The sequence below is a fragment of the Gekko japonicus genome, unplaced genomic scaffold (assembly GCF_001447785.1).
Source record: "Gekko japonicus isolate JY-2015 unplaced genomic scaffold, Gekko_japonicus_V1.1 scaffold501, whole genome shotgun sequence".
Lineage (NCBI taxonomy): Eukaryota > Metazoa > Chordata > Lepidosauria > Squamata > Gekkonidae > Gekko > Gekko japonicus.
In genome coordinates, this window is record NW_015175985.1 from 1,348,026 (window position 1) to 1,373,921 (window position 25,896).

The following is a 25,896-nucleotide window of genomic DNA, read 5'->3' on the forward strand; positions in this document are numbered from 1 at the left end:
AGGAAAACACAGTGCTGTTATCACATAACACAATAACACATACACACAAAGTTAAAGAGAAGACAGACTGTCTTTCAGATAGCATAAGAAAAATAAGCATATTTCACTTCCATGCTAAGGCTAGCCTATAACTCTTACTGGTTGAGAAAGGGAGAGAAAGAGAGAGTACAGCTAAGCAATTAATCCGTAAATCTTGTCAAAACTACTAATGCTAAATTTTGAATACATGTAGTGGAAGGTTATAATCCGAAGAACAATTATTTGGAAATAAATTTCACTAAAAGTGAAACAAACACATTTAAGAGTAGGATAAGACTTCGTTTCAGATGAAATACTTTATTTATCATATTGATCACCTGCAATAAAGTTGCTAGCTGAATGTAACTAAACAGTGATGTTTAGCTTCATGGAACAATTAACCACCTTGCTTACCACCACCTGATTTCCAATGTGCTTGGATAAAGGAAAATTTCTCACCTGAAAGGCTTGTGTCTTAGATCCACCAATCATGTGAACATTATTACCCCATTAACTACTGTGGGGTAAATTGCAATCTTTCCCAGAACAGCTGGAGGAGCTACAGGCTAACTTTCACTGTCCACTTTGTGATTACTTGAGGAATAAGCAAGAGTTACTGGATCCAAATCTCTCACAAATATTTCCAGGTAAGAAATCTCCCACACTAACCGTGACAAAATACCCCTTCAGTGGAAATGCAGAGGAAAGACAAACAAGGAAAATGAACCCCTTTCCAGGAAGGTCAGGAAAAGGGACATGTCACAATATCTTAGAATTAAAAGTAATCTGTTATATAATCATAAAGAGATATTTACTGTGCTGTTTCACTGCTACGCTTCTATTTTGAATCATTCTGATAATTTCAGAAGCACATCTGGGTTAGGGATCACAACGAGAAAAAGAAAAGTAAATACCTTTCCTTTCTCACAGGAAGGTGGAGGGAAAGGGGAGGGGACAAATACATTATGCCACAGACAACTCCACAGTCATAGCACAATGCCTACAGAAATAAGTATTTGATGGCATTCTTCTGAAGACTGTTATGTTAGGAGATGTTCACGAACTGTCAACTATTATAATGCTTCATCATTCTATTTTCCACCCCCGCTCCCCTAAACATAATAAAACTGCAGGTGCTGCCATTGAAATAGCCTAACATAGCAAATGCACATTCTTGCTCTATTAAGAATTTTAATGCATTCAGCACTCTCTCTATTTCTCTCTGCAGACAAGAACTGGTAATGTCTGAACAAAGTAGAACAGAAGATTCTAATTTGTCTTGACTATTCTAATCCTCAAAATGTACAACAAAGTAATCAGAAGCTTCGCCGTGTGACTCTGCAAGTGAATCCAGCAAGCATTTAAAGTTTAAATCCCTTCTGAGTTCACTCGCTGAGTTTAAACGCCTGCTGAGTTCACTTGCAGAGTTGTGCACTCACAGTGGAACAACTCAGTGAGTGAACTCAGGAAGCATTTAAAGTTTAAATCCCTTCTAAGTTCACTCACCAAGTTGTGCTTTTATTTGGGAGCAGCTATTTTGGTAAAGTAAAATACCTTTCAATACAATATTTTTCCTGGTACTTTTTCGGCTTGGTATATACTGAGTGCACACCCCTAGCTTTGGGCACCCACTGGGGAGAAAAGAAGGCTATAAATATCTAAATAAATATTCACCATTGTGCATCTTCCTATATGCAACTCAATCTGGAAGTTTATAAAAATACTGAATCTGGAAATAATTGTAGATGATCATTCAGGAAGGAAAACTTTGATGGGGATCATTTGCAAACTCTAGTTTCACACTTACTGGCTTCCTTCTTACTCATTTTCTCACTTATCAATTCCGTAGTAGTTGGCAAGAAAACAGATTTAGGAGCTGACTGAGAACTAATGATGCTCAAGAATCAAACAGAATTCTTTCTGATCAAACATAAATGCAACAAAATAGTGATCACCTTGAAATTGTTTGAAGTTTTTAAAAAATGTTCATGTATTGTTTTGAAGACATGCAACCAATCCTGAGTTCTAATGAATGCCAGGTCTAGCAAGATCAATTTCAACTAAGAACAAAAAAACCAGGCTGCTTACCTGTAACTGATGATCTTCGAGTGGTCAGTCACACACTTGGGTTTTGGGCCTGCCCACGAACCCGACCTTGGAGATCTGGAAGAGCTAGCCTCAGACATTTTTGGCAGGCTTTTCTCCTCTGCTCTGGGGAGCACGCTGCTACTGCACATGACTGGAACTGAGGAGAAAACCCCGCCCCCACTCAGTTTCTTCCAGCCGCTGCTAGCAAGGCTATGTAGAAAGATAGATGCAATAGCCAACAGTGGGGAAGGCTGGGTGGGCGTGTGTGACTGCACAGGTGACCACTTGATGATCACCAGTTACAGGTAAGCAACCTGTTCATCTTCATCGTGGTCCCTGTGCAGTCCCACACTTGGGTGATTAACCAGCTAAATCATTCGGAAGGAGGGTGTTGGCGTCAAATGAGCACTGAAGGTCAACACCCAAGTATGGGACAGGTAAGACAGACAAGCATACAAGGGTATGTGTACAGGGTTACCTGGAATCCCATGATGGAAGGTTCAATGGAAGAACGACTTGATAACTGAGTGGTCAAAGGACGCATCTCTCCGAGCACGAACATCTAGTGCACAATGCATCACAAAGGTGGACCGGGTCGACCATGTTGCCGCAGTGCAAACATCCTCTAAAGGAACACCATTAAGGAATGTCGAAGAGGTAGCCACAGCTCTTGTGGAATGGGCTCAGATTACGTCAGGCAGGGGTTCACGGGCAACATCATAGCAGAGCTTGATCGTCGAAGTCACCCACTTCGCCAAACGCTGGGAAGAAATCTTGCAACCCTTATGTGGGGCTTCGTAGACTATGAACAACTGAACATCCTTGCGAAAGGAGCGAGTCCTGTCTAAGTAGAAGGACAGAGCCCAATGAATGCCCAAGGTATGAAGAGCGCGCTGACCGTCATCGGAGAGGTTTGCACAAAAAGCTGGCAGAGATGACAGTTGGGAGAGGTGGAAAATAGAGACCACTTTGGGTAAGAAAACAGGGTCTGGTCGGAGTACTACCTTCTTCTTATGGAAGATGGCATAGGGTGGGTCTGACCGGAATGCGCAGATGTCACTGGCCCATCAACCTGACATAATGGCAACCAAAAAAGCTGTATTCCAGGATAGGAGGTGGAGAGGCACTGTCCCCAAGGGCTCGAAAGGCTTCCCCATTAACTTTGAAAGAACTAAGGAAAGACTCCAGGCATGGATCAAAGGTTTAACAGGCGGATGAAGCCGCAACATTCCTTTTAAAAACGATTTAGATGTACGATGAGAAAAAACAGTAACACCCTCAATAGGGTGGTGAAAGGCTAAAATAGCCGAAAGGTGAACTTTCAATGAGGAATAACACAAACCGGAGTCACTGAGGGAGAGGAGGTATGACAGCACCAAAGAAAGGGGTGCAGACTTTGGGTCCAGATTATGACTAGCGGCGTAGTTGGAGAAATGAGTCCAGTTAGCCTGGTACGAATGCCGTGCATTGAGAAGCATGTGCTGGACATGAGGGAGAACATCAGTGAGTAATTTTCCAGACCGTCAGACGGAAAACTGACGGGTTGTGGTGGAGTACTTTCCTGTTGCATTGTGTTACAATGTTCGGAACTGATTGAAAACGGATGTAGGTCCCCCGAGAGAGTCAAAGAAGTGTTGCAAACCAAGGTTGTCGAGGCCACCAGGGAGTCACTAGGATTCATGAAGTGCGGTCCATGGTGATTTTTTTGTAGAGTTCGCGGAATCAGGGGGAACAGAGGGAACATGAAAAATAGTTACCCCGTCCATCCCTGTAGGAAAGTGTTTCCTCCGGAGCCGTGCTTCAGAGTGCCACGACCGAAGAAGAACTGGCACTTCGTGTTGTAATGGGTCGCGAATGTATGTACGTCGGGCCCACCGAATATGTGGAAAACTCGATCGAGGTAAGCCGTGGTCAGTGACCATTTGTGATTGTTGGAGCGAGATCTGCTGAGAGCGGGCACATATGTAGACGGTGATTGTTGGAGCGAGATCTGCTGAGAGCATCCCCTTGTACGTTCGAGGTGCCCAGGACGTGTACCACTGTCAGGTGGATATCGTGGACTAAACACCAAATCCAGAGGGCTAGGGCATGTCTGCACAGATTGATCGAGACAATGCCCCCTTGTTTGTTGATGTAATAAACTGTGGCGATACTGTCTGATGCGACTTGTACATGGTGGCCCCGCAGCCTGGGCAGGAAGGACTTCAGCACTCGATGAACTGCCACGCGTTCGAGGCAGATGATGTGTAAGGTCCTGTCGGAAGCAGACCATACGCCTCAAGCTGTTAGGTCATTGTAGTGGGCTCCCCAACCCCACAACAACGCATCCATAGTCAGAAGTTTGGTGGGAGGTGGAAGTTGAAACGGAATTCCCAGGAACAGATTGGTGTCGTTGATCCACCACCGTAAGGATGCCAGGACGGAAGTAAGGATCAAGGGGGTCACTGTTGGTGGATCTACGTGAGGTTGAAAGTGATGCAAAAACCACAACTGGAGCGGGCACATATGTAGACTTGCATAGGGAACTACAAATGTTGTCGCTGCCATATGTCCCAAAAGACACTGAAGATCCCCCATTTGGTCCGGGGAGGAAAGACACCTGCGGGCTAGGGATTGAAGGGTGGTAGCCCTTTCCCGAGGCAAGAAGGCGCGTTGCTTCACAGTGTTGATGTCGGCCCCGATAAACAACAAAATTTGAGTTGGTTGAAGATGGAATTTGGATAGGTTCACTGAGCGGCAAGTAGCTTGCAGGTTTGACTGAAGTTTAGAAGGAGGTCCTGTGGAGAAGGAGCTACCAGAAACCAATAGCCTATATACGGGAAGACGACAATGGCTTGTTGTCTCAGCGCGGCAGCGACCACCACCATACACTGTGTAAAAACCCTCAGACCGGTCAACAAACTGAAGGGAAGGACCCAGTACTGATAATGTACAGTACCAACAGCAAAGCAAAGGTACTGGCAGAAGCGCGGACAAATAGTCAGGTGGAAATAGGCATCCTGGAGATCCAGGGATGCCAACCAATCACCTTTTTGTAGAAGTGGGAAAATAGACTCCTGTTCTTGCTGTAGGTATTTAAGTCTTTGAGATCCATGATGGGATGCTTTCCTCCTGTCCGCTTGGGAACCAGGAAGTAGCGGGAGTAAAACCCCAAGTGGTGTTGGGATACGGGTATGGGTTCCACTGAGCCTTTGGAAAGGAGGTCTGCGACTTCTGCTCTGAGAAAGCAGTTTGGAAGGGTGGGATAAAAGTGAGGCAGACAGGATAACTGCAGAAATTCTATGGCATATCCCATGCGAATTATGGTAAGGACGCAAAAGTCTGTAGTAATATGCTCCCATGTGAGGAGAAGGGGAAGAAGTCTGTTGCCCGAACCAGGAGTGATGGTGGACAGCATGGGAACGCCCGGGAGCCTTGTGAAGTCAAAGAGACTGCTTGGCATTAGAGCCAGGTTGTTTAGGCTGTTGGGTCTTGCCTTTAGGTTGAAAGTGGTCGAAAACCATTGCTCACAATCCCGAAGGATTTGATCCCGAGGATCATCTGATTCAAGGAGATCAGAGCGCGGCTGACTGTAAGTTAATGGTGAACGAGACAGGATCGTAACAACCTGAGTCTGGTGCGTGTCGTCAGGACGGTCTTCCACCGGTCGGGATCGAGCCATCTCGGATTGGAGAGTAGCCGAATCCAAAGGTACCAACGGTACTGCTGCTGACGTCCAGGTAGCTGCTGGTGTCGAAGCATTGACAGTCAAAGATGACTTAGATTTCTTCAGTTTAGAGGGATCAGAGGACGACTCTGAAGAATGTTTTGCTGGTTTCTCAGACTTACATTTCTCTTTATCAGACACGGCCGAGACAGTCAACTTCAGGGACCATTTCCCTTTTTTTGTCGGACTTACATTTCAGCTTAGGGGTAGGTGCCGACAGAGCCAAATCTCCCATCGATTGTGAAGGCGGAGGCGAGGCGTGAGCCGTCAAGGCATGAGACATCTGGGGACGAAGGGAAGCCTCTAAGAGATAGCTCTGAAGACGGGCTGCATGATTTTTACGGGCTTGATTGCTGAATTACTGCAGTGAGCACAGGAATCAACCTGATGGCCCTCTCCCAGACAAAAAAGGCAGAGCGAGTGTCCATCCATCGACGGTAACTTAGCGTCACAGCCCCGACACCTTTTTTAAAAGGTGGTTTTCCTTTTAGACTCCGCCAGGATGGGGGGGGGGAGAGAATGGAGGAATAGGGAGACAGTCCTCACACTGACAATGAATAATTTTTTTTGGTAGACAATGAAGATGAAGACGAAGATGTAACGAAGTTGAAGAAAAAGAGGGACTCAAATTAGTGAGGTAAAAATTGGTCTGAGGTAACCAGATGAGGAGAAAATGCAACGAGGTCCGAACGAGGCGGTGGAAAAGAAGAAACTGAGCGGGGGCAGGGTTTTCTCCTCAGCTCCAGGCATGCGCAGTAGCAGCCTGCTTCCCAGAGCGGAGGGAAAAAGCCCGTCAAAAATGTCTGAGGCTAGTTCTTCTAGATCTCCGAGGTCGGGTTCGTGGGCAGGCCCAAAACCCAAGTGTGGGACTGCACAGGGACCACGATGAAGATCCAGTAATTAGGGCAGAGCTAACTAGAGAAGCCCCTTACTTTCAAGAAAGCCAAGGACAGGATATCCTGACTCACTCGCAGCTGCCTGTACAAGGAAGCTATGCTGCAGCACAGAACAAGCATGCCTGCTGTGAAAAGGACAGCTCCATCTAGATTATGCCTTTTTGATGGAGTCAAAACACTTATACCGGAACTCTCACAGCACTCTTACAGTGAAGCACTAAGGAAGAGGAAATATATCACTTAAGTATAAGACACACACAAGGAGTCTTTTATACTTTTTAATTTCAATTTCTCTCTATATATAAATGTGTATCTTGCTGATATATTTGTATGTGAACCACCCTAGCCATTAAGGGTGGGTGGATTGAAGGTAAGGTCAAAAAGAATGTTTTAAATAAAGGAAGCACCCAAGAGGTTACACAGGTGTAAAAGGAGAGATGTGTAGTTGAGCTTTCAATATACATACTTCACTGTTATCCCACTGCAGTTCTGAGGGTCTTCAGATATTATTGAGTATTCTGTAACCTAAAATTCAGCAGTGAGTTCATATATATATGGAAGGGTGTGTGCACTGGCCTTCATGAACTTTCAAAATTATTTATTCTAAAAAAGCAGAACAAATCAAATGTAGAAAATTTCTTTTAACTGATCACCGTATCCCATTTCTACCTGAAGCAGAAAAGGCTAGCCAAGAGAACTGAAAAAGTTGGATGCCTAAGTAGTAGCAATGCTGATCTAGCATAAGACTTGCACAAGCCCTGCTCTAGCTGAAGTTTTTTTCCACATTAAAACTGTGGTGAAACCACCAACGTAAAACTAGTTTCAAGTGGTTTCCAGGACAACACCTAGGAATCTCTCTCATTCCATATTGAACAACAGAAAGAATTATATAGATATTTTCTGCATAGCTATTGATACAGAGGATCTGGAAAGCTCTATTCGAAGCATGTTCTGGTAACCAGTAAACGTAAAAAATAACTGAACTGTATCTAATCTTAACTGGAGTTCTAGTACCAACAAATAAACATAAATGTCTTTTAATCACTAAGACAGCATATGAAGTAACTTTTAAGCATGCATAAAGAACTCCCCTAATACTAGCCATGGTGGCAGGAGAGACCATAAGTAAACAAACAGTATAACTGAATTAAATTCTGTCCTGGAGATGCACGTGCTGACAAAAAAAGGTTCAGACAAAACATGCTTAACTTACAGAAAGCTGCTGTTCAAATCAGACACCTCATTTAGAAATGGCCAAAAGGCCCACAGAAATCAATGTACAATGGTGCCTAAATTAAATCTTTATAAACAGTAGATCTAGCCAGTGAAACAAAGTGTACTAATCCCATACTGAAGCCACTTTCACCTATGTTGTGCACAGACTCCTCCACAGTTGTTTTCATTTGGGGGCACCCAAGTTCGGAAGAGAACTGACTGTACTATAACAAGTTCTTTAAAAGGGCTAATTATTTTTCATGTATAATAAAATCCTGACTTGTCTCTGATCACTCTCTGTCAACCAAGGAAAATATATCTAACAGGCACATGTTTTCATGAAACATGCGGGTCATTATTTCCCTTCATATTATTTTCAAGGACATAAGATTCAAGTAAATTGTCCATCATGCTAATGTGTGTGTGGGGAGGAACAAAAGGAGAGGATCCAAGACTAGAAGTATCATCCTAAACATCCCTACTAAGCTCACTGACATGAGTGTGCTCAGAAGAGTGTAACTCTGCTGAGAATAGCACAGAAAAAAGGATAAATTATAATCTCTGAGTTTTTGGATTTACTCCTCTAGATGAATGGAACACAAGCTACACCACATAATCTATAAATATGGTTATGCTTAGGAATCACTTGCATTGAAAACCAAGAACAGCAACCAACATTCTAAAGAGAATCCATAAAGACCAGAGAAAAGTATTTAAAATCATTAACAAATTGCCTCAGTCACAGCACATGTGCACATATGGCCCTCCATGCCATTACCAAAGTCTCCAGCTAGAAAAGATCTCATGAAAGAAGATGGAAGCAATTTTAAGCCATCCCATCAATCAGAATGAATTTTTCAAAAAATCCTCATTTAGATACTATATTCCTAATTTATTAATGGGCAAACTTCTAAAAACTACAGAACTAAGACATGTAATAAGGTGACAAAGACAAAGATATCATCCTAGAAGCGATTATAAAGCTGTGAAGAAAAAAAATAGGTGGGTACAGGCCCATAGTTAGCCAGGGGCAAGGGGGGGCCATGCCTCCACAGATGGACCCAGCCCCCTCCGGGAGGATGCCATAGCCCCCAGCGCGGGCAGAGGGCCCTTGGTTTCGCTGTGGCCAAGAAGTCTGAAGCTGCAGCTGAGCTGGAGGAGAGGGAGAGGGGTGGTAATCAAATTAGACTCTATAAGACTACAGAATAGACTTATTCTAGAAAGGGAGACTGCTTTTGTATTAGTAGTGCAGAATGTGCAGCATCAGATTTAAAACACATTTATCTTCTGCATTGGACTGCATGGTCTAGAACCCACATTCACTCTTTGGAATCAGTCCTTTGGATGATGATTACCACAGAAAAATATTTTCTCTCCTATACGCTTGGGTGAGTTGAAAGTTAAGAATGTTAGGATTTGGTGCAAAAAAACTGCAAGAAAAGAGCCGCTCCATATAGATGAAACATAATTCTAACCAAGAAAGCCATTAGAAGTGGATGATTAGTTATCTAGTATGTCTACTGTGGACTTGAAATCCATCAAAAAGGAAAAGGCAAAGCAGGAAGAAAACTGTCAAAATCCATTTTAGAGAAGGAGGTGCAAGGCTAATAGGAAAAGGCAAACGTTCAGGCAGTATGAGCTTTAACACGGGCAGGAGAGGTCCAGAGCCCAACATCTTAGTCTTCCTCTTTTGGGCTGGGCAATTTGAAACCTTATTAAGAATGCATGTTTCAAACTTCTGTATTATTATTTTTTGGGCCCCCCGGAGGGGATTTTTTTTAAGAGGAGAAGGACAGCAAGTCCAGTGGCGAGTTGGACTCGGGGTCTTCTGGAGAGGACTCTCTTTCTGAAAAAGGGGCGGCTGCCCCTAAAAGTCCATACAAACTGAGGAAAAGAAAAGATAAGAAAAAATGAAGGCTGAAGGACTCTGAATTGTGCCTTTGAAAGTATAGCTCTTAATAATGAGATGCTCTGGGGTTTCTCTCTAACAGTTAAATTTAAGACTAAAAAGATATTTTAGCATGTCTGACTAAGTTCAAAACATATTAGCGATTAAAGGAAAGACTTTGTACTCAAGCTGTTTTAATGATCTCCTTCTCTTGGGTTTTAGTTAGTAGTAATTATCTTTTCTTTCTCCTTAATTGTAGTTCCCTTCCCCTATCTTCATTGTGGTTTGTAGTCCATTTAAAAATGCAAACCTCTGTATTTTCTAACTTTCAACAAGAATGATACAAATTTCTTTCTTTAATAATTTCTTTAATGTTCAAAACATGGGAAAACTTCTTAAGAAAGTAACAAAAATTAAAAGTTTTATGATATATATTTTGCCTATGGGAAATATAAAACTCTGAGCTACATGAACAAGCAGCAATAGACACAGCAAATCAAAAAACAGTCCATGATGTACATCCCAAGGCAACACAGTCCTAAGGACTATGCTTTGAATTTTCTCACTGACAAGATTTCTGAATCCTTACAAAGAACACAGAGTTTACTGAGTTCACTACATTTACAGGCTGCGAGGTAACCCATCAATCCAGACTAGTGGATCTGAGGATACAAAGCTTGTGTATCAGGAGGCACTCCATTAGATAAAGCATCCAATTGCCCTGCACTGCTCTTAATACCAAATTACATAAGGTTGTCCAGAACACATTTTGTCAGTTTGATTTCTCAAAAAGTTCAATTTTTAATGATAAAATGTCTCAGATATATCTTGTACACTAAATGGAGAAACAAAAAGTTAGCCAACTTGAACAGTAGCAAGCATCAATTAAAGTGGTCAATGAATGAGATTAAACGATAAGGGATTATGTACCAGATAACAAGGCTTTTAAAGCATAGCTCAAAGCGAACATTTCAATTTAAGATAACGTAAAAAAATAGCTTTTTCTAATTTACATGTGAAAAAATTATGTAACCAGGAAATCCCACATATTAGTCCAGACTACACTTAATTGAAACTGCCTACAACACATGTGAGTCAAAGGAAACTTCTTTGTCTTCCTATTTCAGAGTTGTTCCAACTGGTAGAATTTATGGCTTTATACTCACATGTGTGGATTCTGAAAAGGAACTCCAGTTGGGTTTAGAGTAAATTTTGTTGTGGATTTGAAAGGTGGATTTGCAAAGTTCAGCTTCAGTGCTCTGCGCTTACCTGAGAGGAAGCAAACACAAAAAATTCATATCGGCAAGAGAACAAAGATTATACTGTACTGAGAGCATCTGAAATAAACTAGATAATATCTTCCTTGCATGTAAGACCATCTTATATCATCATTACATGTATTATATGACAACATCTGTCACAGTAGCAATGGACCAGCCATTGGGTAGAGCTCCTTTGCTTTATAGTAAACTAGGAACAAAGCCTGTTGTGGAAGTGAGACAACGAGCTGTAGCTAGACATGGGGCCTTTCCTCTCCCTGGCCCACCACTTTCTTCCCGCTCTCCAGATGCTGTGAGTGGTGGGGCAAGGGGACGGGCTGGCAGCAGTTCCGTGGGCGGGCTGTCTCCAAACAGACAGATCCCCCCCCCCGCTTTCTGCTCCCTTCCGAGAGCCTGTTGTCAAGGTGCGATGGGCTGGGCCGGCAGTGTTTCCCTCCCCTGTGGAGTCGAGCGGCTTTCAGTCTGCCTCTGAGGCCCGTGATGGTTTATCCTGAACTTTGTCCCCTCAGGGACCTGAAGGTCTCCCCTCCACTGTCTCCCCCAGGTCCCCGACCCTCTCCCGGCCGTCAGCAGCACCTGCCCATCCCGGTGGCCTTGTGCTGTCGTTCGCATCCCTGGCTGGAGTGTGCTGCGTCTTGGGTGGCTGCGGCACTGGCCGCCTCTCTCCCTCCTGGCTGCCTGTCGTCTCTTCCTGTGGGCCTTCACCTCAGAGCTGTCCTCGTGCTGCTGGTGTCATGGCCGGGTGGAGTGGAGGTGGCGAGCATGGCGGAGGGAGGAGTGAGCAGGCTGTGGAGGGAGGCTGCCGCAGGCAAGAAGGCGTTAGCCAGTGCGGTTTGCGTCGGGAGGGAGCGGCCAGGCAAGACTGTCCTCCTGCCTTCCCGCTTCGTGGAGACTGCAGGGGAGACACTGATGTGTCCAGCGGCTTGCGGGCCGCCTCTGTGGTGGTCTGCCCATCAGCCCCCTGTCCCTTTTCTGTCCACCATCTTCCCTCAGGGAGCTGATGCTCTCCCCTCCACTGTCTCCCGCAGGCCCCCGACCTTCTCCCCTCCCGTCAGCGCCACCTGCCTGTTCCGTTGTCCACATCCCCGGCCGGCATGTTCTGTTTCTGGGGCGGCCGTGGCACTGCCTCCCTCCCTCCTGCCTGCCCGGCACCCCTCCCCACGTTCCTTCACCTCAGATTCCTCCTCCTGGTGCCGCTGTCATGGCCAGGGTGAGTGATAGCGGCGAGCGCAGCAGAGAGAGGGGCGAGCAGGCGGCATACGGAGGCTGGCAAGGGAAAAGGTGATGTTGGTGGTGCCAGCCAGGATGGCTCGGGCTGGGGCTGGAGGAAGTGAGCAGGCCGTGGCAAGGCCAGGTGGGGCCGTCCTCCTGCCTCCCCGCAGGAGAGTCCATTGGAGCATCCATGCCGTTGGACGGCTCCCTGGAGAGTAAAGAGTGTGGCTGGAGGCTGTGTGGGTGGGACTGAGGGAAGCAGGCAGGCAATGGATACAGACTTGGGGTGAGTGACACAGCAGGGAGCGAACTGATTTTGCCACACATCGAATCTTGCCATTCCAAGTGACAATTATATATGAGAGATTCAGCCATTAAGCAAGCCAGCTTCTAACAACACAGCTTCTTTGCACTACAATTATCATTACCCTTACAATATTAATATTAAAATAATTACCAGGACTGAAAATCTGAGTTTCCAGGTATTAATATTTTAATATTAATATTTTAGCATCAAGGGTTAAAATACATCTTATTACTCTCAAGCAGCAAGGTGCACCATGCAAGTTATATATGAGGTTCAATTTTAAAAAATGGACAGGGTCACATCCTTAGCTGCCATTTGAAATGCTAGCATTAGATGCAATCATGCCACAGATTTTGACTAAGGTATCTGGCACAAGAACAATCTGTTCTGTTGCTGCCTTTTGAAGAAAGAAGTGCAGCTGCATATGTGATTGACAGAGCCTCTGCAAGAATGTGCATCTCTGCATACATAGAGAACATGTGTACATTCATGTAGATAAATGTATCTGCATTCCTCTACATGTGCATGCAAGAGAATGAGTATCTATATCCATAGATCTGTGACTGCTGACAGTGCAAATGTACACACAGAGTTTTGCTGTACACCACAAGCAATTTAAAACTGGAAATATGGAACTCCTACCAAAAAAGGCTTCCTATTGCCAGCTTAAAGATCACACTGCATGCTATCAAATATTAATGACATCTATCAAGAGGAATAAGTTTCCACAGATACTGCAGGACCTCCAGTGTCCACCATAGTTGCACTACATGTTCATAATAAAATACATGAACCTGTCAAACACTTTCTGCACTGTATGAGGCAATAAAATGTGCCAGGGTCAGTCCATGTTTACTGGCTGCCTGCACCAACAGCTTCCTGTTAAGAAAGCAGAAGCAGAGGAGGAGGAAGAGACTGGATTTACACCCCACCCTTCACTACCCAAAGGAGTCTCAAAGTGGTTTACACTCTCCTTTCCCTTCCCCTTCCCACAGCAGACACCCTGTGTGGTAGGTGGGGCTGAGAGAGCTCTTTCAAGAATTGCTCTTTCCAGAACAGATCTGAGAGAACTGTGACTGACCCAAGGTCACGCCAGCAGCTGTATGTGGAGGAGTGGGGACTCTAACCCAGTTCTCCCAGGCTCCAGTACAAAGATTAAGAGGCATAATGAGGCAAAGTAGGACAGCTTTCAACATAGTAGAGGGCTTCCCTTTAGTACACTTCAGTGTAAAATAATGTTTTGCGCAGACCAATTGCTTATAGTTAAGAGAAAGTCTGTACTGGCTTTGGTCCTTCTTAAAATAATGAAGAAAAAAGATCAGACTTGCCTAGTGCAACTTTTGCATTAGAAGTTTAATTCAAATGAAAATGAACGTGTTTTCTTTATAGAGTAGGGATGAACTAAAATCCCTTTTTAAAATGCTTATTGTTACGTACGTGGACCGCCACCAGGGGTCTGCAGTTATAGCAGGAGCTTGGTCCCCAAACACAAAGGGGACCTAGGATCATAGTCCACCAGGAGTCCACCAATAGCCCCCTTGCTGGGAGATTCAAACCCTCCAATGAGGACAGAGGTGTGCCGGGAGGAGTGTACAAACAAATACAAATACAACACCTTTATTGGCATAAAATATCAAATACACATGCAGCATAGAGCCTCAAGATAGGCTGGAGGGGTATCACATTCCGAATTGCCTTAATATGAGCGTCTCCTCCTAGATACCTCATAAAAGAAATTTGCTACAGGTTCCAGAATTTCTATATTGTGCGAAGACAATAAAAAACTAATTTTATGCTCATCAGATTGGCCCAAAAGGGGGTCCAACACAGGTTCAATAAAAACAACACGGATGTCACAGTGGAATTTACAGTACAATAGCACATGTCCAATGGATTCGATTTCCCCCATCCCACAGGGGCACAATCTATCTTTATAGGGAATTTTGTTGAACCTTCCCGATAGAACAGCTGAGGGAAGGACGTCAAACCGTGCTAGCATGAAAGCCCTACGAAGATGGGGCTGAATCAGTCTTGCCAGGTATCCTGAGGAAATATGGCTAAAAGAAAGTCCCATACTCACAGGAGAGCAATGTCTGTGCGCAAATCTTCTCAGGTCTTGCACCTCTATATCGAGGAGTCTTTGTTTGAGTAAGGCAAAAGCCTTCTGCTCAGACAAAAGTACCAAGTCATCAAAACTAAAGCCGATTATAGAAATTTTTTTCTCTATATTAATCAACCAAGTCGATAGATGGGATTCAGTTAACATGTGCACCACAAGACTGTTTGGGCCACATCTAAAATGAAGGCGCAGCCAAAATTTGAAGGTTATGGTCCATGCCATCGTAATTAACCGTCTTTGGGTTGTCTCCAGGCACATAGCTGCATATGGTACGCAAGCTGGTAGCCCCAAGATATTCTTTAGGAACTTAGATTGAACACGTTCTACAGCTTCATTACAAGCCGAGACCCAAATTGGGATACCATAAAGCAGTTTGGCGGGTATTTTATGGTTAAATACTTTAAGAGCAGTGGGAATATATTGATGTCCTTTGGTGTAAAAGAAACGGGCAATAGCAAGGGCGTTGTTAGTTGATGACTTAACTGCTTCTTTAATATGTGTAGCCCAGCTGTTAGTATAATTGAAATAGATGCCCAGGTATCTATGGCATTTGACTTGTTCGATTTTTTCCCCCTGTATAATCCACTTAATGGGCTTCCAACTTTTCTCAAACACAATGATTTTGGATTTATCGAAGTTCAGGGACAACTTGTTCTTATTGCAATAAGCAAGAGCTTGAGCAAGCATCCTTTTCATCCCCATTTCTGAGAGCGAGAGCAGGACAGCATCGTCCGCATACAAAAGTAACGGGACATGCCTCTCACCCAGTTTAGGGCAATGGCCATCAATACTCCTCATAAAGGGGTCTAAATCATTTAAGAAGAGGTGAAACAGGGTTGGCGCAAGAATGCAGCCCTGCTTAACTCCCACGTTAATGGGAATCTTAGCTGTTAAGTCCCCCTTCTTAGAATATCTAATCTGACAGGTGTTTCCAGAATGCAGGTTTTTAATCAAGAACAGTAGTCACTTGTCTATCCCCATGTCACTTAATTTCTCCCACAGAATATCCCTGGGCACCGAATCAAAGGCACCCTTGAGATCCAGGAAAGCCGCATATAATTTCATACCCTTCCCTGATTTGTATTTATTAACCAAGTGGTTAAGGACAATGCAATGGTCTAAGGTTGACTTGCCCTGACAAAACCCAATCTGCTCTATCCCAAGGACTTGCTGCTCTAATATCCAAGACTTAAGCTTTGTAGCCAAATGTTTGGCATAGAGCTTCCCAACGATGGACAAAAGACTTATTGGTCTGTAGTTACTTGGGCGCTGGCAATCTCCCTTTTTGAAGATCGGTACTATTATAGCATTTTTCCAGTCATCTGCCTTGCAGGGCCGTTTTGTTTGTCTTGTTGTGAAGTACAATAAACGGTGTCTGAACGCATGTCGTGGTCAGAGTTCTCCATGCATCAAACCCAGTACTTTTCAGTGGCGACGAAGGTGGGATTCCGAATGAGCAGGTCAGGCTCACCTTCCAGCACAGCACCGAGCAGCGTTCCAGAAACACCACCGCACCCCGCACCGCTCCCAGCAGCACTGCACCGTGCCCGGTATCACTGAACACCGCTCCCCCGCTCCGCGCTGGAGCCATAGCCTCTGCTCCGGGACACCTAGAGGTTTTTGACCCCACTCATCCAAAGCTCTGGGATTCATGGACGGACCAGCTAATCTGCCATCTCGCCTTTCATGAGATCACCGATGCAGGCAGGAGAAGGGCTCTCCTCCTCAGCTTGTGTGGCGTGCACACCATCTGGTTCGCAAAGAGTCTCCTGGCCCCGAAGGCGATCCTCTAGTGTACGTATGAGGAGATCTTAGACGCCCTGACCAGGTACCTCACGCCCAAGCCGACGACGCTGGCCAAACGGGTGAAATTCCAGGGGTGTATCCAGAAGCCCAGCGAGACGGCCGCCGCATTCATGGCCGTGCTGCGCCAGCATGCCATGGAGTGCGACTTTTCCAAGGTAGAGGAGAACCTCTTGACCCAGTTCGCCTGGGGGATCAGCGACATGAAGCGCCGCAGAAAGATGATCGGCACATCCGACATCAAACTCAACGAGGCCCTCCAGCTCACCATAGCACACGAGGCCTCCCACCGCGACCCTCCTGGCAGCATCCCATCTCGTGCTGCCTGATTCAGTGCCCAAAACCTAAGATGAGGACGTCGTCTGTCTCGTCCACACACCCCACCTCTGGAAGCCGACAGGATCCACAGGAGGCTCCCGACACCCCGGTAAGCCTACTGGATGTTCCCCATGTGCCAGTTGTGGAGAGGTGCATGAGCGCAAGTCATGAAGGTTCCGGGACGCCAACTGCCACACGTGATGGAAACAGGGACACCTTGCCCGTGTCGGCAGATCCAAGGGCAACTGGAACCATCCACCCAAGCCACAGCCACACCACCAGGCCTCCGCACACTACGAGACCAGCAAGGGCATGTACGATCTCTACCTCCTGACCAGCCAACCCTCGCTACAAGTACTACGCCTCCCCAACTTGCCCGCAGCCCCGAAGATCCAGGTCCAGGTCTCGATCGAGGGGTCCCCCTGCCAAATGGAAGTAGACTCAGGGTCAGCAGCTTCCATCATCTCTGTGGAAATGTTGAACAGACTTTGTCCCAATGGCGGGCCTCAGCTGTGACCTTTGCCTTTGAGCTCAGTGGACTTCCAGAGGAACCCGGTTCCAATAAGGGGTGTGGGGACTTTCCAGGTGAAGTACCGGGGCTTTGAGGGTTTCCTGGACTTGATAGTAGTAGAGGGAAATTTGGTTAATCTATTGGGGTGGGCGTGGTTTCCACCATTGGGCATCACAGTAGGGGGGCTTAATAAATGTCCACCATGGGATTTTGTGGATGTTTGCGGGGAGTTCCCTGTGGTATTTGATGGGGCTCTGGGGTGTTACAAGGGCCCACCTGTTTCTTTGCAACTCGACCCCCAAATTGCCCCCAACCAGATGCTTGCTTTACGGCCAAAGTTTGATGCGGAGCTAGACAGTTTGGTGGCACAAGGGGTCCTCGAACCGGTCTCCGATGCGCCGTGGGAAACCCCCATCACAACCCCCATAAAGCGTAATGGCAACATCCGCATATGCGCTGACTATAAATGCACTTTGAACAAGACCCTTTCTGACCATGCATACCCCATTCCGGTCGTGAGTCATGTGTTGGCTTCCTTAGCTGGAGCTAAGATTTTTGGAAAGCTGGATCTCAGAAGGACTTCCAGTTTTGGCATTCTAATGGCCAATGGTCTCTTGGGAGCTCCCGAGGACGCGATCTGTGAGCTGGCGGATGAGAGTGGGTGCGCTTGTACATGTGAAGGGCTCCTAGCCATGGGGCGCTGAGGATCGCCTCTCCCCCGGCACAGAGCCGGTGGATTGAGGCGTTCCAATGCCCTGACGGTCTCGCTTATGTGTTCCAGTACTGGACTCAGAGACGCACACTGGGACAAGTGAGTGGAGGTTGAGCATTTTACATGTTTGATGGCGAGATCTACATGATCTACACTGAAAGTGAGTTTGGTTGAAACGAGAACCAGAGAAATGGCTGACAGTCCCCCCTAAAGTAAGCGGGGGGGGGAACACCCCCATGGAAATAAAAACAGACTTAAAGCATGCCTTTTAAAGGGGAATGGAATTGAAAGCAAAATGGTACTATAGTAAGAAACTTACAAGAAAAATACAGTTGATTTGCAGACTTTAGAGACTTTTAGTAATCTTTGTTAAAGGTAAACAGCTTCAAAGATGTCACTGAAGAAGACGGAGAAAGATAAGCAAACAAAACCTAAGCTTCATTCAGGAAGCGCTACCCAGCGAGTGCAGTCACCCAACCGGATACAACCATAGACTTCTCTATGATGCAAAGAGATGCATTGCGACCCCTGCTGGAGCAAATGAAGACACTCAATCAAAATTTCACTGCACAGCAACAGCAACTGGATGAGACTTCAAAAACAACAACAACAGAGCAAACAGCTGAGAATCTGAAAGAAGTGGATGCCAACACCAAAAAGCTTAAAAAAACAAATGCTGGATATGGAAAAGAAGAGAAACTCTGATGAAGCCCAGCTTCTACAGCTACAAATGGAAAAGGCAAGCTTTATACTGAGATTTCAGGGAGTTCCTGAGACTAAAGGGGAGAATCTTAAACAGTATTTTGAGTGATGCTTTGGGACCGGTGGCAGATTTTAAAGCGGATCTTCTTCAAGGTGAAATGGATGCGATCTATAGGTCTGTCATGATCTATGCAGGACTGGGGGCAAGGCCTAGTATGCCCTGGTCCCAGGAGAGACATCCATGGCAGTGAGCAGACAGCCTACAGTCCCCATAAGGCTTAGCAATGGACTATAGCCAATCAGAGAGGAAGATTCTGTGAGGAGACGGTTGAATACTGTGTGAGGAGGGTTGGTTCTTCGCCATTAACTGTGGAAAACGGAAGGTTTTTCTGTCTCTCTTTGCAGCCTGGTCTGTGGGGACAGGCTGGTCTGGGAGAGAGGAAGATCTCCACTTGGCTCAGCGTGAGTGCTAGGCAGGCTGTGGGCCTGGAAGTAGAAACAGGTAGCTGCGTTAGATTATGTTTATCTTGCCTTTCACACTGTTATACCCTTTTAAAGCACCTTATCTTGTTTTCCATGTCCCAGTGTTGTTTTTAATAAACACTTTCTGCTTTTTTTCTCTGCCTGGGTCAATCGCGCCTGTGATTTCTCAGTTGTAAAGGGGCATTTGAAGGGGCTTGGGAAGGTACCTGGGCCTTCTCAAGGGACCATAAGTCCAGGGTGGTGGCGGCAGAAGGTGGAGATCCCCTGGAGTCATGACAAGGTCATATTCAGAATACATAAAGAAAAATAATCTGCCCGGCGAGGTGGTGGTGAGATTCTCCAGAAGACAAGTGAGGGATCAGTTATTAAAAGCAACAAATGGAACTACCCTTAAAATTGATGGCAAGGAGATAAGAGTTTTGAAGAGTTTTGAAAGACATTTCCTTTGAAATAAGGGGGGGAAAGGAAAAAAATACAAAGACTTGGCTTTGTTTCTACAAAAGAACAACATATCCTACAAATGGATCATACTCGAAGGAAGAGGGAAAAACTGTCTCTGTTATGAAAACAAGAGAGGTTCTGCAGCAACAAATGGATCCAACAGAAGAAGAGGATGAGAAGAGCATGATGAAGCACTTACTGGAGAAGATTCAGATTCGTAAGGTGGGGCGGCTGCCCCCAAGCTAGGATATCAATTGAGGGAAAGAAGAGGCAAATGAGATGCTAATTTTCTCTGAAGTTTGACTTTTGATTCTTATTATTTAACCGTTCTTCTGCATGGTTCTTTACTAAGTCAGAATACCTGGACTTGAATTATTTAAGCAATGTTAACGATCACCTAAAATGTAACAAAGTACTCTTTTATTTTATTCAAAGCTATTTTACTGTAAGCATTATATGACCCCCACCCTCTTGGGTTTTTAGTGGTTTATCTTTACTTTCTCCCGTAGTTTATAGTTTCCCCTTCCCTATTTTTCTTGTAGGTTTTCAGAAGTTTTTTTTTTAAAAAAAACGGAAAGATGGATCTCGCACAAGCATAACAAAAACTGCCCGTAGATGAGGCCACAGCGACGGCCCAGACCATTGTAACCCACCGGGGGGCTTTTAAGATTAGGAGGTTACAGTTTGGCGTCAGTGTGGCCCCAGAGATATTTCAGCAACTCATGGACTCTTTGTTGAAAGGGATCCCTGGGGTGACACCATTTTTTAATGACGTCCTTATCGGCACGGCCACCCCGGACGACTTTGCCTCCCGCCTCCGCGCCGTCCTTTGCCGTTCTGACTCAGCGGGCCTCAAGGTCAAGAGGGAGAAGTGCCTCCTTGGGGTCCCAGAGGTAAACTTCCTGGGCTTCCGGGTCGATGCATCTGGCCTCCATCCGGCAAGGGACAAGGTCAAGGCCATCGTGGAGGCCCCCAATCTCACATGCAAGGCAGAACTTCAGGCATTTTTAGGACTCCTGAACTTTTATCACGCCTTTCTGCCACACAAGGCTGTGGTTGCAGAGCCTCTTCACCACCTCCTGGATAAGACAGCACCTGGTCGTGGGGCCCAAGGGAGGCGGCGGCATTTACAGGGGTCAAGGTGCTACTCATTGGGCCCTTGGATGGCCAAGGGGTAAAAGGAGTACTGAAGGATGATAGGGAAATGGCTGAGAAGCTAAATGCATTTTTTGCCTCTGTCTTCTCTGTGGAAGATGAGAAGCGCTTTCCCACTCCAGAACCGCTGAGTTCGGGAGGGGTGCTGAAAGACCTGAGCCAGATTGAGGTGACGAGAGAGAAGGTCCTAAAACTGATAGACAACTTAAAAAATGATAAATCACCAGGCCCAGATGGCATACATCTGAGAGTTCTGAAAGAACTCAAATGTGAACTTGTGGATCTCCTGACAAAAATATGTAACCTTTCCTTAAAATCTGCCTCCATTCCTGAGGACTGGAAGGTAGCTAATGTCACTCCCATCTTTAAAAAGGGTTCCAGAGGAGATCCGGGAAATTACAGGCCAGTCAGTCTGACGTCGATACCGGGTAAATTGGTGGAAACCATTATTAAGGAAAGAATTAGTAGGCACATAGATGAACAAAACCTATTGAGGCAGACTCAACATGGGTTCTGTAAGGGAAGATCTTGTCTCACTAACCTATTAGTGTTCTTTGAGGGGGTGAACAAACATGTGGACAAGGGGGATCCAATAGATATTATTTACCTTGACTTCCAGAAAGCTTTTGATAAAGTTCCTCATCAAAGGCTCCTAAGCAAGCTCAAAAATCATGGGATAAAAGGACAAGTCCTTTTATGGATCAAAAACTGGCTAATTAATAGAAAACAGAGAGTGAGTATAAATGGGCAGTTCTCCCAGTGGAGGGGGGTAAGCAGTGGGGTACCACAGGGATCAGTACTTGGTCCACTGCTTTTTAACTTGTTCATTAATGATTTGGAGTTGGGAGTAAGCAGTGAAGTGGCTAAATTTGCGGATGATACAAAGTTGTTCAAGGTGGTGAAAACCAGTGAGGATTGTGAGGCACTCCAAAGGGATCTGTCAAAGATGGGCAAGTGGGCGTCAACATGGCAAATGGGGTTCAATGTGGCCAAGTGCAAGGTGATGCACATTGGAGCCAAAAATCCTAAATATAAATACACATTGATGGGGTCTGAACTGGCAGAGACTGAGCAAGAGAGAGATCTTGGAGTTGTAGTGGATAACTCACTGAAAATGTCGAGACAGTGTGTGACTGCAATAAAGAAGGCCAATGCTATGCTGGGGATTATTAGGAAGGGTATTGAAAACAGATCAGCCAATATAATAATGCCCCTATATAAATCAATGGTGAGACCTCATTTGGAATACTGTGTGCAGTTCTGGGCACCACACCTTAAAAAGGATATTATAGCTTTGGAAAAAGTGCAGAAAAGGGCAACTCGAATGATAAAAGGGTTGGAACACTTTCCCTATGAGGAAAGGTTAAAGCGCTTAGGGCTCTTTAGCTTGGAGAAAAGACGACTGAGGGGTGACATGATCGAGGTTTATAAGATTATGCATGGGAAAGAGCAGGTAGAGAAAGAGGTACTTTTCTCCCTTTCTCACAATACAAGAACCCGTGGGCACTCCATGAAATTGCTGAGCGGTCGGGTTAGAACGGATAAAAGGAAGTACTTCTTCACCCAAAGAGTGATTAACACATGGAATTCACTGCCACAGGAAGTGGTGGGTGCTACAAGCATGGACGGCTTCAAAAGGGAATTAGATAAGCATATGGAGCAGAGGTCCATCAGTGGCTATTAGCCACAAGGTATAGCTAGGGGCTCTGGGGCAAGTGATGCTCTGTCTTCTTGGTGCTTGGGGGGGGGTCAACAGTGGGAGGGCTTCTAATGTCCTGGCTTGGGGGGGCAACAGTGGGAGGGCTTCTAATGTCCTGGCCTCACTGGTGGACCTCCTGGTAGCACCTGGTATTTTTGGCCACTGTGTGACAGAGTGTTGGACTATATGGGCCTTTGGCCTGATCCAACATTGGCGTCTCTTATGTTCTTAGTTCATCTCCAATGAGGTTTTGGTGCACTTCGATGAGTCCCTCCCTGTCATCCTTGTGTGTGACGCCTCTCCCTATGGCATCAGTGCAGTTCTAGGCCACCTTCTTCCAGAAGGCCGGGAGGTCCCTGTGGCTTACTACTCCCGGACTTTGATGGCTGCCGAGCGCAATTACATGCAGATAGACCAGGAGTTGACAATTGTGGTGGGGGTGAAAAAGTTTCATAACTCTGTGTACGGGCGCCCCTTCACTATTCTAACTGACCACAAACCTCTCTTCAGCTTGTTTGCGACTGATAAGCAGAACCCCCAGGTACTCTCACCCAGGGTTCTCCGGTAGTCCCTCTTCCTGGCCGGCTACAATTACCGACTGGAACACTGGCCGGGCAAGGCGATGGGGCACACCGATGCCCTCAGCAGACTGCCCCTCCCATCCAGAGATGCGGCCCCGCCCCCCGCCCCAGGGGTCCTGATGCTCGAAGGCCTTTCCAAGCCGCCCCTACTTGGCCTGTGACCCCATCATCTTGCGGGTTTTGGGCTGGGTGGTGAGAGGGTGGCCCACGGCATCCGCGGGCCAAGTCGCAGCGTTCGCAACCTGCAGGGACGAGCTGTTGGTGCTCAAGGGTTGTCTCCTGTGGGGTGACAGGGTTGTAGTTCCACACGCCCTGCGACAATGGGTCCTCCATGCTCTCCACGAGGCCCATCCGGAAATTGTGAGGAAGAAGGCTATGGTCTGGAGCCATGTTTGGTGGCCAGGAATCGATGCCGATATTGAGGCCTGGGTAAGGAGATACCAGACTTTCCAGGTAGTCCACCCAAACCCGCCTAGCGCGCCAACCCAATCGTGGGACTTTACACACAAATCTTGGTCCCCGGGCCCTTCCAGGGACTGTTAACCTTAGTAACAGTAGACTCCTGCTCAAAATGGTTGGAGATAAGCCCCATGTCCACCACCTCCGCGAAGGCCGTCATACGCTTGCTCCGCCGGATCTTCTCAACCCATGGGTTGCAGGACACAATAGTCTCCAACAATGGGACTGCCTTCATGTCGGCAGAGTTCCAGGACTTCCTACAGCGGAACCTGATGCAGCTTGTAAGATCGGCACTATTCCACCCCGCGACCAACGGTCAAACAGAGAGGATGGTTCGCACAGCAAAGGAAGCCCTCAGCCGGATCACGGATGGAGACTGGGAGTTCCGGCTCGCCTGCTTCCTACTGACTCAGTGGACGACACCCAACCCCATCACTGGGCGCTGCCCAGCCGAACTGCTGATGGGCCGGGTGTCCCACGATCCTGTTGGAAAGCCTACATCCCGACCAGGCACCGGACTCACGGCATATGACGGAACAAAAGGACGCTCCCTGGGAGCTCTTTCCAGGCGACCCCGTGTTCATCCGGAACTTTGGGAGAGGGCCCTCCTGGATTGCAGGCCGGGTAGTCTGAGTCACCGGCCCGGTCTCCTATGAGGTCTCTACCGAGGACGGCCAACTCCTAAGAAAACACACTGACCAACTTTGGCGGTGACAGCTCCCAGAGGTGGAAGAACATCCCCAGCTCAAGGGCCAGGACTCTATGGGCCGCCAGCCAGCACTCGACTTGAACTCCCCAACACAGGTGAGCCCCCACCGGTCGAGTCCCCGGCCACACCGCCAGAACCCGAAGAGCCGCCGCCACCCTCACCGCAACCAGAAACAGTCAGCCAGCCAGAGGCGGCCGTAAACAACCCCGTGCCAGCGCCCTGGCGTTCCCTCCGAGAGCACAGACCCCCCCACCTATCTGAGGGACTATGTAACACAGGTTGGATTGAGACTAAGGGGGGAGGGGTATTATGTACACGGACCATCACCAGGGGTCCGCGGTCATACCAGGAGCTTGGTCCCAAAACACAAAGGGGACCTAGGATCATAGTCCACTGGGAGTCCACCAATAGCACCCTTGGTGGGTGATTCAAACCCTCCAATGGGGACAGAGGTGTGCCAGGTGGAGTGTATATAGTTGGCCTTGCAGGGCCGTTTTGTGTGTCTTGTTGTGAAGTACAATAAACGCGTCTGAACGCATGTCATGGTCCGAGTCCTCCATGCATCGACCCAGTAGTTTTCACTTATTAACATTCCCGAGCTTTTAAAGGAATGGTTGGCACCTTAGTCCTATTAATGGAGTTAATGGAATTTATTTCTAAGTGTAGCTTAAGCCTCCCCACTGATTTAAGACATGCTGTTTCCATATTTCTATCTAATAATGATGGCCCTTGCCCCACCTAACCTTTTACTGAAAGCATGATTATGGTTGCATCACAACATAGATCTGTATAAACCAGTTGCCTTCACCTTTAGAAGAAAACCATGGGGAAAATTAAGATATTCTCATTAATCAACTGCACACTTCAAGAGATTTCCCTCTTAAACACCACCTTGAGAAGCTGAAGGTCTAAATTTAAAGTACCAAGTAACTTATTGGGGTTCTAATCAACCTTCTTTGAAAATATTGTTTCTTTTAAAGTACTGCCATCCTGTTGCCTCTGTTATTATCTCTCCTTATATATAATTGAGTTTGAACATTCTATATGAACATTCTAAATTTCACCTCCTTAGTGTTAGGCCGGAAAAACTGCCGCTCAGAATACACTGGCTGTGTTGACTGGCTGCTTCGTGCAGTCCCGCCCAGCGTTCCAAGGTCATTTGCATATGGAAGCTGATTGGACCTTACTCCATTCCATAGGGGGGGGGGTTGTAAAAGTTAAGACACACAGGCAGATAAAGGACATAGGGTTGCCAACTCCAGGTTGGAAACTTCCAGGATATTTTAGGGATGAAGCCTGCTGAGGGTGGGATCTGAGGAGGAGGAGGAGGAAGAGGGGGACCTCACACAGATACAATTCCATACTGCCCACACTCCAGACAAGCTGTTGCCAGTCTCCAGGTGACAGCTGGAGAGATCTTAAAGCTTTGGTGCTACTTCAAAATGCTGCAATTTATCAACGGAGTAGTGCTTTGGAAAATCATTAGGAATTGTTTGGTGCATTTACGATGGGGCTCCTGGGGAACTATTGTTGCCAATCTTGGCCTAGCAGCCATCAAACCATTCTCTTCAACCCCCTGCTGTGCAGCTGACTT

At 46.4% G+C, this 25,896-nt stretch overlaps 1 protein-coding gene across 2 annotated transcripts in view; it reads right to left on the reverse strand.

Moving 5' to 3' along the window:
- The window catches only part of MAP2K4 (mitogen-activated protein kinase kinase 4), a 146,173-nt gene that overhangs the window by 67,586 nt on the left and 52,691 nt on the right, over positions 1 to 25,896 (reverse strand). For both annotated transcript variants that reach the window (XM_015426303.1, XM_015426302.1), the window contains one exon: positions 10,978 to 11,080. In XM_015426303.1, coding sequence (XP_015281789.1) covers positions 10,978 to 11,080 — 103 coding nt within the window. The remainder of the gene's footprint in view (positions 1 to 10,977; positions 11,081 to 25,896) is intronic.